Source organism: Cyanistes caeruleus, chromosome 1 (assembly GCF_971803275.1).
Source record: "Cyanistes caeruleus chromosome 1, bCyaCae1.hap1.1, whole genome shotgun sequence".
In the NCBI taxonomy this organism is placed as follows: domain Eukaryota; kingdom Metazoa; phylum Chordata; class Aves; order Passeriformes; family Paridae; genus Cyanistes; species Cyanistes caeruleus.
In genome coordinates, this window is record NC_141701.1 from 107,968,228 (window position 1) to 107,983,912 (window position 15,685).

Below are 15,685 nucleotides of genomic sequence, written 5' to 3' on the forward strand. Positions count from 1 at the left end.
AATTACATTAGTTTATATTTCACTACCAATTAAATTTTCCTCATTACATATTAAACTGGAAGAAGTTTCTACATGAGTTATCTTTTTCACAATATGTAAGAAACATCTGAAGGATTCTTCTCTAATTAAAAACAGAGTTAGAAACCAATTATATATTTCATTATTTAAAAGCACCTCGGAAGGAGTAATAAAAACCAAGTACTTCTCTAAAAAAAAGTTATCTTCCTGATCATTTGAAGAAAATTACTAGGTATCATCTAATTAACTTGATTTAGAAGAGAACAAATTATTTTGTTTACACATTTTTAGACAGTTTCACACAACTGTCGTCTAAAGACCGATTTGGAAACATCAAAGTAGTTGGTGCAAAAATTGTTCTGGCTACTAATGCTTATTAATTTTATACTAGAAACACAGGGAAAAGATGTGTAATTTAAAGAAATGCAACTATCTGGGGTTTCTCAAGCAATGGAGAGAAATGGTGTACATGTATTTCACTACAGGTGAGTCTGTGCCCTGTGCACACCCCCAGGAGTCTGCTATTAGCTGTGCCTTTTGGGCATGGCGTGTCCTGCATGTACTTCTGTTCACAGCAGAAAACATGAAAGAACTGTCCCGACTCCTTCTCAATTTCTTTGCTCAACACTACTGAAAATTACAGTGATGATGGAAGTAACTTCAAAGCAGCAAGAAAAAAAAAATTCTCAATGAACAACCTTTACAGGAAAATAACTCTTCTTTTCTGTCCAGATCTCAAGCACACATCTTTCCTCTCTGCATAATTTCTTATTGTTGAGAACAAGACTATTGAATAAATCAGGAAAAAAAAAAAAAAGAACAAAACAAACAAAAATATTTCCTTGTTAAAGTCTTAGGGGCCTCTGTTATAGCATAGTATTTTAAAAAAGTACAAGGTGATGATCAAATGTCCCTTTATAGGTGTCAGTGGGAATGTTAATTAAACACAAATATCCAGAATAGATTTTTGACTGATAGAATGGATAGTTACTCTTGCAGATGTAATTATATTAGTCATATCATAAGACAGTTACATAAAGTGGTTTGAAATTTAAAAATAATTTTTCAGATATACTACTGTCCCTTCCTTATTCATGTGTAAATTTAAATAGTGTATATAAGTTCCTGAATGTCTTTTTCAATGGAGACAGGACAAGAAGCAGGAAACACTGACGTGCTCCTCCTTGATTTGAGAGGAAAGCTGTGCTAGCCAGACTTCCTCAGTCAGTAGTTCAAACAAGCTGGAGTAACATCAAACGAAAACTTTCATTGTACCTGGTCTGCTGTACCTATATTGTTGACAGAAGAATTTCACCTTCTAGAAGGTTGATTGAAAACCAGTAATAAATCTACTGCCTAGTTACAAATGCTTCAAAGGGAGAAAGGGCTTTGTAATTCAGCATCTACAGTTTCAAACTTTTTTTCCATCATTCTAATGCTAATTTTTACAGAAATATTTTAGTAGAGCTAAATTAAACCGTATTTTCTTGGAATAAAGAGTCAAAGGAAAAAGAGAAAAAAATCAGAACACATAGGTTGAATCTAATTGTTTGAAGCAAACCATTTCTTCATGCTATTTGGAGATAAATACCTAGTTGTCATTTATGAACTCATGCACTTAAAAGCATTGGCTTAGCTCTAATCTGCAATTTAGAATATCCTTTTTTTCTCACTTAGCATAAACAATTGTTTTCATATGCGAAAATTACATTAGAACTGTACTACTTCATTTCTCCTATACTACCCAATGGCACAGCTAAAAAATTCATTTTCTATGGGTAATGTCAGAAATAGCTTGTAAATGTCAACAGGAGTTCAGTATCTCAGCTCCATAGATTGCCATCAACTAAACAGAGTTTAGAAGTACTGGTAAGAAGAAAAATGTGACAAGATGAAACAATACCTTAAATATAGATTAATTATAATTCCTTTTTCATTTCTGCTCATAAAATACTAGTATGAAATTTCAGAGAGAATATTCTATGCAATTTAGAGCTAAACTTTTCAGAAATAAAGCTCACTGGAAATTCTCAGTTTATCAAATATGTATTCCTTTTGAATAAATAGATTACTACAGAAAGTATTTTCTGATTATATATAAAGTTTTGAATATAACCAAAGCTTAAAATACACATTCAGAATAAACTTCTCTCTCCAATTTAGAAATCTAATGTAATTTTATTTCATTAAAGTAGTTTCCAAAATTTTATGCATAGGTATATCTTGTAAAAATATTTATCTTCTACTTTATACTCACAAGTAAGATGCCATAGTTGAAAAGAAACTCCTTTGTGACTATCTGGGGACGAAATACCTATTTGAAATTAGCCAAAGTTGAAAAAAAATTACATAAATGCATATCTCATGACCAGAAAAAGTAAAACAATTATTTCACATGTTAAAAAATAAGAAAGAGGACAAAATATGCATTTGTTTCCATCATTACCATTGTTATATAATGCATACTTATCAAATGTTGCTTCATAGCTGGAATACTCATCAACATATCTATGCATTAACAAAACTTCTACTTTACTCATTCTGATCATGACTGACAGAAATTAGATTTCAGGAAACTGTAAGAGTTTGTCCTCTGTGTAACAAATTTTGGGGAAAAAAAAAAATCTACCTGGGATGTCACAAGATGAAGCACCACAGGCATCATAGGAAGGCACATCTTCAGCTGTTTGGCCTGAACTGTTGATGGGTGTTTACGTCCTGCGACATTAGTTAGGGCACTGAGAATGTCACCTACAGAAAACAGCATTTCAGGCTGACCCAACGTAAAAACATCACTAAACAACAGCAAATGAAATATAAAATATCTATCTCTGTTCCTGTAGCCTCTGTTCACTCCTGTCTTCTCTGTCTGACAGAAGTAATGCTCATGATGAATCCCAGCACTTCTTTCCTAGCTCAGTCTTCAACCAGGTCAATTCCCTACTCTGGCTACAGGGACAGGCAAAGGTGACCTCTGGCAAAACAGTGAGGACAGAAGTGTAAAGTAAGTGTTGAAGTAAAGATGAAATTACAGCTCTTGGCAGAATGGACATATACTGGCTAAATTATGTGGATGCAGTTCTATTTCAAGCAAAATAAAAACTGAAATTCTCATGACTTTCAGCTAACCAAGAACTGAATGAACCAAGATTAGTAGGTGACAATGCTGAAGTAGTATGTTTCCCCTGCAACACAGTTCAACAGGAAAAACACCCCCAAACATCCCCTCCAAAAAAGGAGATCCTTCCACCAGCCATGCACACACACATTCTCTCCCATACACAGATTAAATTGTGACACAAGTGACCTAAAGCTACAGGAATTCTCATAAAAGAGATAGCACCAGATCAATGAGAGAACTCAGTTGCCTCCCTGACAAACAACAGACATAATAACAAGCTAACAAAATTTTAATTGCAATAGTGAAAACTATACTTCAGACTCAGTAGAGACATATATAAACCAAGGAACATTATGCTAAATTTGTGGCATGCTTCCTATTGTCTACAAAAAGTAAGACTTCCTCTGCATAGGATAAAAACAGAGAAGCATGAGAAAAGTTAGCTCATATGAAAAGAAGGAAAATTCTTCCCCTATAACCACAAAATACTAGAAGCCAAATGCTGTCTTAAAAGAGCACCTGTTATATTTTTTTGCCCCTAAAAAGACAGCAGCTAAAAACTGTAAAAGGGAATTCATGTATATCTAAAACAAATAAAGAATGGGACTTAATATGATTTTTCGGGCCAGAAAAGGCCCTTCTTTTCAGTCAGTCAGAGTTTAATCATGTGGAATAATAGCAATGCTTTTCTTCTGTTTCCATGGCAGTTTTCAATATAAGCAGAAATAACAGAGCCTGGCACTAAAGTAGGCCTTAAAGATTTGACTCATTCACTCGTAAAAAAAAAGAAAATGTTGCTTAAAACTCTTCAAATACATAAAACACAACACTTTTTTCATCAATACATTTTTGTTTTGAATTACACTCAATACTGTAAGTCAAGATGACCTCTCTGTGATTAGCACCTGATTTACTGAACAATCTCTCTTTCTACATTTTAAATAATATATAACCATCACATTTGGCAATTTTGCATTTGATAAATAAATAGATATAGCTACCTTTAATTTCAGCATGATTTAAACAATTTATATCTACTTCCTAAAAATAGGCTAAATATTACAAATGCAGAAATAAAATTACTTCCTTATTTACAACAATCAAAAGCTTTTTAATTAACCAGAAAATTAACAATTTATTTATTTGGTTCAAATATATCTTTAAGGTCAATTTCTACAACTTGTTAATCTATTTGGTTTATAGCTACATCTGGTGGAAGAAGATGGGATCAGTAAGGAGCTTACATGAATGCATATTAAAAAAGCCAGCTAGGATTAATTCTAAATCAACAGATAAACTGCTTTTCACTGTTCCACTTTTCAAATCTGATTACTATTCTTAGGTGCCCATAGCTTTTACCACCTCAAGCAGCACATGCTCCTTCATCATATAGCAATAAAAAGAAAGACTTCTGACAAATATGGACAAATACAGAGAGATAACTTCATATTACAGAAAACAATCAACACACAGGTCCTGCTTGGAAAAGAAAACAAAGTGTTGAAATTATGCTTGATATCAGTTTTCAAAAATGCATTGAAATTGTAAATTAGTAATAATTACATGTCTGAAAAATTGATGTACTATGTATTTTGATAGTAACTATGTATTTGAAACTTTCAGATTCTGAAGAAATATCAGAGCCTACTATATCAGTTGCATATAGTGTATATATAAACAGCAAGAGGTGAATTTGTGCTTCAAACATTTATAGTCTGAGACTTCCATTCTGAAATATAACCAATATGCAAACCTGATATTTAGTTAGAAAAGAGGGATCAGGTGTTTGCAGCAAGGCCAAAATTTGCACTAGCAGAGGAAGTAAAGTTTCTTTTAAAATAGCATCATGACATTTAGGTCTACTAACCTTTGCAGTGCTGCCATTACATTTTCAATATCCTAGTGCTAATGTAGAGAAGATGAAAAATACATCAGGTATCATCTCATCAGAAAATAATTTTATGAAAATAAACCTCGTGTGCATAAGAAGATCGGTTTCAGGCATCTAAAGCAACTGAAGTATCTAAGCTGAAATTTTCCAGAAAAATTGCCTGTAGCTAATACTCAATATATAAATTTCAGCATAAGCAATTAACATGTACTCAGATATAAATGCCATTGCATCTCTCCCAGGCCTCTGCTTTATGGGGCAAATTTGCTCTTAGATTGTACAATGTTTATAGATGTCACAAGATCTGTAGAACATTGATAAAACTTCTTGTAGCTCTGGGCTTCACTCCTGACTGAGTTGGTGAGGCTTACCATTCCACAAACACAAAACATTCATATAGAAAATCATGCATTCCAATACAAAATATCTGATCATGACATATCCAAAAATCTTCCGGAAGCTGATATCATGCAAACTTTATGTAATCAGAAAATACAGTCTTTCTGCCTATATATATAAGGAGATACCTGTCTCTTGACAGAGTTAGCAAAGGCAAGATCTGTTTGGTTAATAAACTGAATTTACCTAGAATTCCTGGCAGCTCCCTCACAATGTGATAGATGAGAAGATCCAGGCATTTTGACAGGTATTCACTGCCACCTTGCTGCTCTTTTCCTGGCATGGTCTTTCTGCTGTCTCTTTCAATATACATCATGAGTCTAGATTTAAACAAGTGCAAAACATTAACTCTCATACCAAAGAAAATAACACTGTATCTCAAAAAAACTATTAAACCAGACATTTCTGGTATCTGTGGTTACAATAAAGACAATACATTAGTTTGGCTCTGTAATTTTGTTGAAATTTTAGAATTTTCTTTTAATAAACTCTAAAACCAACACATATTACTGAGGAAAGAAGGGAAAGAAACCCTTAAACTAATTTAAGTGAGCATAACTCTACTGGTTTAAATGAATACACGATGCTAACATAAGGAATGAATCTTCCTGCAAACTTAGGCAGGAGAGACTAATTTTACAATCCATTTTATTTTGAAATATGTAATCAATATGTGCAATATAAGTGAAAGACTAAAGATACTAATCTTCAACACATAAGAATTCCAAAAGTAAGGATAATTAAAGTCAACATAATAAGAGATCAATCTTTCAGTCCAGAAAAATCATACTACATAGATCCCACTGCAGCCTATTAAAATGTTAGCTTTAGCTGGAATGGCCATATTGAAAGAGATAAAAACCCAAACTAGTCTTACATCCTTTCCCTAGAAATACAGTGCTCACAATTTCTAAATACAAACTCAATGCACACATTCCAACTGCTAAGTGCTTGTGGCTGTGCCGTTCTGCAGAATGACATTTCTCACAGTGAAATGGTAACTGATTTATTAGCCACTGGCTAACTTACAAGAGATTGCTTTAATAATACACCTGTAACAGAATGCTTCGGGCAAAATTTTAAAATGCTTATTTGAATAGACAGAAGGGCCAGACTTCCCTTTAGGGCCATACTATTGACATCTTTGTTTCACATTCGAACTCCCTCCGGTTCCTGTGCAAAGAACCATCAATCACTGGTGAGAGAAATCCATGATCTGGATTTTAAATATGTACTTCAGTACTGTCTTTTTATATATCCTTCTGATAATCAATGCTTTTTTACAGAACTATGAAAATAACCTATTTACACTGCCTCAAGTGTTCATAACAATACTACTAGGAAATACATCTTTCCATCAAAAAGATGATTAACTCAATAAAGTAAAAAGTACCTAAGAATACATTTTACAGGTTTATGTCTCTAAACAGTACATGATTATGATTGAATACTACACTCTTATTCTTCCTAACCTATTCTACAAAGAGAGAGAGTAATCAAAAGACACATTGAATAGCTACTTTTCACCTGTGCAAAAGCCCAGATGCAACACATTCAGCAGCACTTCTCAGAGGCCATGAGGACAGCTTTTATTGTTGTAATGTCTGGAAACTGCATTAAATTACAGGAACTTTGATTTGTTGGTTAGAAAGGAACTACTTAAAAATCTGACATTGCGCTACAGATAGAATTTTACTTTACACTTTTTTATATAAAAATTTGAATGTTTTAAATAAAATGGCCTTCTAGCCTTTCCAGACAACCACGTATTTTTTATTCAAAAAAGAGTTTAGCTTTAAAAAAGATAACAAAATATCAGAGCTTGAATTAATTTTTTTTAAGAAAACAGTTCCATGATTTAACAATCATCTGATTCTATATGGAAATACACTTGGATCTGTTTGAGTTTTACTTAAGATGGGTCAAATAGACTTCAACATGAATGGTTTTATTTCTTTGGGAGAAGGAGGTTCTTTTCTTTTCTAAAAGCATGTTCTATTACTTAATCACATTTGAGAAGGATACAAAGTAGGTTCATTTATTCTGAGAAAGATGAGTTCTCTCCTTTATGTTCTTCTTCTATTCACAAAATTGTCTTTCACATAGATTTTCTAAAAATATGCACAACTATTTTTTCCCTGATAGTTCAGTTCAACTAAACATTGTCCCTAGAAAACTGTACAGATATAAATTGTGTAGGCAGCAAAGCACTAGAATCTCTACTTTCCTTTGATGAATTCCTCAGTCATATATAGAACAATTAATTAGTTACTTTTATTCCTTAATGAATCTCAGTGTTCTCTCTAGTGGGCAAACCAGGCTTATAGAAATACAGTTATTCAATTAATTTACTGCACGTTTTTCTTGCACTCAATAATACATGAAAAAATATGTGGATATTAGTACAAATGAGCTAAATATGATTAGGAGTAAACAACTGTCTATGAAGCAAAGATTTGGTTTAAAAAATATAAATTCAAATGTCTGTATTGCAAGATATGGCCATCAGTGAGCTTTTGTACTAAAAGGAAAATTCCAGAGTTAACAGTCTGGAGTGATAGGAACGGGAATGAGGTCTACTACTTAAAAGAATAAGAACTGTTCTCTTAACAGGATAATCAACATGAAGAAAAGAGACTAAGTTCACAGAGAATGACAGACCTTCATGAAACTAAAGAAGGTCATGCATTCTCTGAGGACATATATCTATTTACCCCTATTTACCCCTAGAAATCAAGGACTATTTTTTAGTTTTATTATTATTTATTATTATTGTTATTAGTCAATCTCTGCTAACAGAAAATTATGAAGATTTTGAAAGGATACTTAACATAGGTATATTGTTTATTTTACAGAGATGTAGCATCAGATGGAATATCATGCTAATAGGAGGGTTAATCTCTACTTCTTGCCTTCCATCAGTTTTTTCTTCTTTTTAATTTGATACGAGCTTTCTGGGTTTGTTGTTTGTTTTTTTTCCCTGAAATCACTGACTTACGTCACTGCTCCCTCTTGCATTCCATTTCCATGTTTTCCCATCTGATCAAGCACCAAGCTTTTCAGTTCTTTTCCTCACTACTTTTCTAGATCAATCTTTAGATGTATAAGGCAAACAGGCTATGCTAGATGCGAGACTGTAGTAGGTTTCCAGGCAAAGCTTTTCCTTTCAGGGCACATATAAGATTTGAAAATTTAATAAATATGGGAGGTGGGCACAGGAAACAGAGAAAGAGTTTGCTCAAAGGTTATGCTGTTGTGCATAGTTAAAGTTCTGCAGATGGTGAAATGTGTCAGGAATACTACCCTATCTTTCCACAAGTGTCCATCTCTGCAGACAGTAGAAAACAAGACATTTGAATAAATTCTTTTGGGAGGAGAAGTTCAATCTCCAAGTCAGTGCTATTTAGCTAGAAAATCCTCTGAAACCATTTAGATACAAGAAGAACAATTCAGTGAGACTAATTGGAAATCACTGCTAGTTCAGAGCAGGGTGAAATGAAAAGTCTCAATAAAACTTCAGATTGTATCCCTCTCTTGAAGAACAGGTAGCCTGCCTCTGCAAATCAAGGAGAAAAGAAGAAGACTAGAAAATGCAGTGTGATTAACAAAATAAATTAATTTGTATAGTGTGAGTAAACAAGTGCTACTTCAGCGTAAAGGATCTTGTATCTTCTCCAGCTGTATCCTATGTGGAAGAACCAAAGGTATGGAATCGACTACCATGGAACAGGTAGGAAAAAAGACTAACAGGTGAATTTTCTCAATGTTGTGGAACAATGAATTAACTTCAAAATTACATTTCTTATTACATATCAATATTTTTCATCCACAGAACTCAAAATCTGCACAAGCAAAGCAAAACAAGGAATTCATTCACCGCTTCCCATGGGCAGACAGGTGTTCAGCCATCTCCAGGAACAAAGGGCTCCATCACATGTAATGGTTACTAGGGAAGACAAGTGCCATCACTCCTAGTGTCTTTCCCTTCTTTTTTCCCCCATGAGACCATATGGTATGGAATATCCCTTTGATCAGCTGGGATCAGCAGTTTCTCCACTCCTATTTGGAATTATAAAGGTGTTTCCATACTATTTGATTAAGGAGAGACTTTTGAAAAGAGGTACAAAAAGAAACTCGCAACCAGATTCTGTAAACTCAGCTAATCAATAGGCATTAGAGGGGCACGCATGGGGGGACTGTGTGTACAAATACTCAAAAGTGAATAGCAACTGCTGGCATCATGGCCAAAGCCAATAGGTTCTGTAAACAGCAAAAACAAATAGGCAGGTGGTCTTAAGATTGCATTCCAGGTAGCAAGACTTGCAACACAGGACACTAGAGGCACCATTTCTTGCCATAAAAAGGACTTTCAGCAAGTGCCTACTTCTGCTGCCTTTTATTTCCTGGTGCCTTCGCACAAACTGGAAGAAAAACACGAGGAAGTCCATTCTGGTAACACCAGCACAGCTAAAATAAGCTTGCCATTACCCTTCCCTTCCACTTCCTCTTTTCCTACTCTTCCTTCCATTTCTTTCTCTCCCTTCCCTGTCCCATGCCCTTTCGTCCCAATGAGATGAATAATGATGAAACTTATTTTCTTCAAATGCCACATGCTTTTTCAGCCCCAAAACCACTTCCAAGGACAGATATCACAAAGGTTACCAGTGGAAACAGGATTTTATTGTCTAAATTATTAGTGAAAAAAATTTTTCCTGATATGGTATCTAAATCTCCAGTGGCATAACTTAAGACCTTTTCCTCTTGTCCTATCACTCATTACTTGGAAAGAAAGACCAACACCTGTCTCAATACAGCCTCCTTTCAGGTGGTTACAAAGAGTGATAAGGTCTTCCCTGAGCCTCCTTTCCTCCAGGCTAAACAACCTCCGTTCTCTCTGCTCCTCCTCATAAGACTTACACTCCAGACCCCGCCCCAACTTTGCTGCCAAATAAAGAAAGGACTGCTCTCCAGAGCAAGGCCCTTGGGATGCTGGCCCTGAGGCAGTCTCCATGCTCATGAGGCCCAGGGGGCTGTTTTCAGCACACACAGCCTCACAGTAGTTGCCATGAATAAAATTAACCCAGCCAAAACCAGCATAATTACCAAACTAAACAAAAGCATTTTTCAGTGCAGTGTTATCATGAAAGTTATTACTGTTTTATCATCTGCATCATCCTTTAAGTGATGCATACTGAAAAATTGCTTTATATTGATTATCATTATCATAAACAGATTTTATCATCTAAAGCAATATAAATCCTGTCACAGGCTTTAGCTGCAGCGGTTGGAGACAAACCATTAACCAGGAATTATGTATATTTTACTACATGCTCTTTATATCTCTCAAATCAAACACCTCTAGAAGGAGAATTTGAGTATATCAAATAGTTTTGATAGTTATCCAATGGATTTCTGCTTCCTGTGCTAGCAATTTAGAATTTATGAGTCTTAATTTTGAAGAAACTTTTCAGTCAGACAACTGAAGATACCAACTAAAATACTCCAACCGGAATTCAACAGTATAAGTCAATGAGTATTTCTGCTGGGTTTAAGATTATTCCAGAGTTATATAGTGATGTTATGAATGCAACTGTCTCCAGATTTAATGGGTCATTTCCCCTCTCTGTAGCTATCTTACTTTCTGGATGTAATAGAAAGGTTTTAGATGATCTATTCTGGTAGGAGATATGCTGTTCACTAAAGAACAGTTATGAAGAAAATTCAGCAAATGAAGAAAAACAGTTTATCATCTCAATAAAGCTGCTATAAGGCTTGCCTATTATTTTACATAATGTGTTACATTATGTATTGGTCTCTGATCAGCCCTGTCTGGAGCATCACAACAAAACAGTAGGATAAAGCCAAAAGTCATAATATAAAATCATATTCCAAATTCACAAAATATTCTCTTCAGAAAGGCAGCTGGTTGGAAAGCATTATAAATTAAGAAAATTGTTGATAAAATTATTATTCTCCTTCACATAATATCTAAGGTATATATAAACAAATAGTAACTGTCTGTGCAGGATTTCTGTCAGACCATTCTCCAAACACAGGAGAGTCCTATGTGGTATATCAAGCACATGAATATCAGGAGTTACTAAAAATGTAGCCATTCAAAAAGTCACTTACAAATCATTAGAGGCATTTTACACTAACCAGAACACATAATCTGACAGAACATTTCCGGAAGTGTAAAAACGTACACATGAAGAAGCCCCTTGGAATCAGTACTTATTCTCCATGATTCTACAAATATTGGGATATCTACAGCTTTCCAAGTGAAGGAATATATATAATGCTAGCACCCCATAAGGTGTCCTCTCACAGTGGTATAACTCATCTGCCCCTTCCTTTAACTCCAGTCTATGCACCCTAATTCTTCTCAAACATGAATGTAAGATATAATGTTATATTTGCTGTAGATATAGTTAGATTTACAGTTACCCACACACCTCATCCTTTTTTACTTTCAGTTCCAAACCTGCTCTATTTCAATATAGTAAAAACTATGTTTACACTTCATTTTACTCTTCTTCTTAGAGAACAGTATAAGATACAAATCCCAACTAAAACTTCTTTCATCTTACTTCTCCAATCACCTCAAAACATGGTGACAATTCATATTCTAACACAGTCTAATCTGCTCCTCTCATGGAATGCTTCTGTCCCAACAGAAGACAAAAAAATTCAAATAACTCCCTGGTGATTCAGTAATTTCTTGCAAAGTGTTCTAAAACACAGAAAAAATTTAATATTTCATGTAAAAGTCACAGGAATTTATTGGTCATTATGTAAATCACTCCCACAACACATACAGCCAAAAAATATTATTTTACCTTGAAAGTGACTACCCTGAAGAGACAATGGAGTACAACAAACCCCAAGATGAGGAAGGCACATAATAGAACCTTTTATTTTGCTTTTCCACCATAGCAACAATTTACTGTTGCAGTGTATCTTTTGCCCTACCCAAAAATGCAAATGTTCACTGGGACCATAAGTTACTTTAAAAGATGTTCTCCTTGCAAGACAGTGCTTTGTCCTTGTGAATAATTGTCACCTGATGATCCCATATAAAATATTCTCATGAATGAAAGGATTACTATTACACACAAAATAATTAACTTCTAAAACACTGTCTCAAAAATACCACACATTTTCAAGTATTTCAGGTACAATTTTAAAGACTATACCTTTGATTATCTTCCATTATCACCTTACCTTGTTTGACAACTGAGGAGCAACATCTCCCTGTTATTAATTAAAACTTGTAGCAAGACCAGAAAGGCTTTTGCTCGAATAAAAGTTGAAGGACTTTCAAGTAGACGAGTAATTGTAGTCACAAAATCCTTGGTGGAAATAAACACAAATACGTTAAGGTTACTTGCACTGTATTGTACGATTGTATACACTTAAAGTTTGCTCATTTTCATGTCACTCATGGGGAAAAAAAAAAATCCATAGAACACTAGCAAATAAATTCTGTCCAAGACTGACAAGCCCAGCATAAAGCTGCTTTGAACATCTTCACAAATAGTAGAGTAAAAAGTAAACACTATTTAATGTACCAAGTCCAAAATAGTAGGAAATTAACTACAAGAGAAGACAAAACTTAAAATTTTAAATGGCTTACCTTAAGTATAAACACAGGATATTTTATTATATTTATTTTAAAACAAAGCTGAACTATTTTCAGAATACGTACGCATTTAAGCACAAATAGGATTACATTTTTTAGCTCTTCATTCCTTTATATGTAGGAATATTAAAAACTACACCTTAGTTGGATACAATCCTGTCAACATCAGACCCCAAATTATACACCAGATACTCCAAATAGATGGTAATATTGCTTCTACCTTCTTCGATTGTTCTTATCTAATCTAATTTTATTTTGAATTCAGAAAGTGAAAAACATCTTTTCAAGGAAGAAATAAAATTAGGACTTGAAAAGAAAGAAGTAGGATAAACAAAATTAAAATTAAAAACTGAGCAAGAATTTACAAACTGTCAACTGGCTCTATGCAAAAATTAGACTGAGCAAAAATGGCTTCAACAATAGAACCTGCCTTCAAACAGTCGAACTGGATTCTCAAGGGAGTGACAATAGGAGAGATGAGTAGTGTATGCATGTGGTGTACAAAGTTAAAAATCCTGCTGTGTGATGCACATTTAACATACATATTACTGTTCAAATTCCTCATTTGATGACAGAATAACTGCAAATCAACACTGACTGTAATTTATTAGAGACATCCTTTGCAACAATTAACTATACATCTTCACCGAGAATGGAAAAAGAGCAGGAGTGCAAGAGTTGATCAAGAAACTATCAGATTTTATTCTGACACTATTTTAACCCTGCCTTCAAAAGCAGTCATCATTCAGTAACTACAGAAATCACAGAAAAACAAACTATTAATTATTCTATAATTAATTATAGCTATTCATTATTCTAGAACTGTTTTGCTGTACTTCTACAATTTATTTCATAAATAGAAGAATTTCTCAGTCTTGGGATTTAAAAGTTTACTGCTTTAAACACTTCAACAGCTCACAGAGCATGACTTGTAGCTCCTCCAGTATGAACTTGCAGCAGTCAAGTTCTTAAATTACAATCTAATAAATGCAAAGTTTGAATTTTAATTAAGTGTGGTTTGGTTTTTCAAGGTTTTTTTAACAACAACAACAATGTTTTTATGTTCAGAAATCCCATAAAACCTCAGACATAGTCAAAGAGTATATATATAATACAACAGTGACCATGCTAACACAAATGGACTTGATAGACTATGCACAAGGACACCATGACAAAGACACATGCAACTACAAGCCACAGCACATCTATTTTTAGTCTTCATATTCTGGAAAGCAAGAATATTCCAATGCTACATGGGGGGTTAGCATGGGTTAAGACAAAATAAGTTACATCAGACTTATCTGGGACTGTTCTAATAACCAGATTTAAGAAATAAATGTGACCTGTTGGAATTTGCTTTCCTGGCTGGTTTGAAGCAACAGGTTATCCCAAGAAAATCTCAAACACATCTTTGCTGACCTGCCGGACTTAGTGTATCAGAAAAGCCAAAAATCACTCAAATATTGCCAAATAAATTATTTATCATTTCTCTGTTATATTATTCCTCTCCCCCCTGCAAAAGTTTGATGTATCCTTGGAGACTCTGCAGGATAGGACACTCTTTTCATTTCAAGTGAACACACTGCAACAAGATTATGACTTTACATTGGATACACTGAGTAATACTACAATGCAAATTTTAAAAAAAAGCAGTGATGTTTTTTAATTGGCTACATAAGTGGAAAACAACTAGACCACTATCTCTCTATACAAGAACAGAAATTACAATAGCAAACATTTGTTGCATAGTTACATATTTTCTAATTTCTCTTCTATGCTTTGCAAATACCTCCATATTATAAGTTTAGAGTGACAAATATTTTGTTAAAGATATTTTTATCATTTTATAAATTTATACTGATATTGTCAAAACTATCATCTATGGTGGTAGTTACTTGTCCACATTCAGGTAAAAGACAAAGAATTGAAAACAGTTACTGAAATATGAGGACAATGCTTATAACACATTTACAATGCAGTTGCGACAATATACTTCTGTAATACATAAAAAAGTATTATTTGAATAATTTTACTTATGACTGGTTGAGGAAAAAAGAAACCAAATAAAAAACACCTTGCCCCATTATCTGACCTCTGGAAGAACCTAACTGCACTCAAAAATTCTCTCATCTAAAGGTGAATCTTGTCAGCCAGATGAAAATAATTAGCAGTGGGGGATTTTTAATCTATTGCTATAATATGTTAATGATTCTTGATTTTGAGTTCTTTTCCATGCTTTATTTTAAAAACATCATTTCAAATATATTAGTTTCCAAAATGGGAAACTAAAATGGAAAGTCTCTGTATCACAGAGGGACAAAACCCAGACCCTTTTGGCAATTGTAGTTCCCTGAAGTTTTGTATTAGTGTAGATGATCACAGAATTGCATTTCTGACTTTTTTAACTGTTTTTTATTGTCGTTCTTGAAGACCAAAGAAAACAAGTCCTAAGTCTTACAAGCTAAGAGTGTTTCCAGATAACATACACAAAGCTAAATTATATCCATCTTGAATTTATATCTTTAAGTATAATTTAATATGTTGTTTGTGTCAATATTAAACAGATAGTCATTTATTTGTCACTACATTCTGTGTGACACTGAGGTCCTTCTGC

General features: G+C 33.8%; 1 protein-coding gene across 35 annotated transcripts in view; it reads right to left on the reverse strand.

Moving 5' to 3' along the window:
• Positions 1 to 15,685, reverse strand: part of ULK4 (unc-51 like kinase 4) — a 222,693-nt gene that overhangs the window by 152,450 nt on the left and 54,558 nt on the right. For all 35 annotated transcript variants that reach the window (XR_015275669.1, XR_015275655.1, XR_015275680.1 and 32 more), the window contains 4 exons: positions 12,654 to 12,781; positions 5,616 to 5,749; positions 2,648 to 2,769; positions 2,276 to 2,332 (listed from right to left, as the gene is read on the reverse strand). Coding sequence is in view for 28 of the 35 variants with exons in the window: in XM_086848502.1 (XP_086704628.1) it covers positions 2,276 to 2,332; positions 2,648 to 2,769; positions 5,616 to 5,749; positions 12,654 to 12,781 (441 nt within the window). In the remaining 7 variants the exon portion in view is untranslated. The remainder of the gene's footprint in view (positions 1 to 2,275; positions 2,333 to 2,647; positions 2,770 to 5,615; positions 5,750 to 12,653; positions 12,782 to 15,685) is intronic.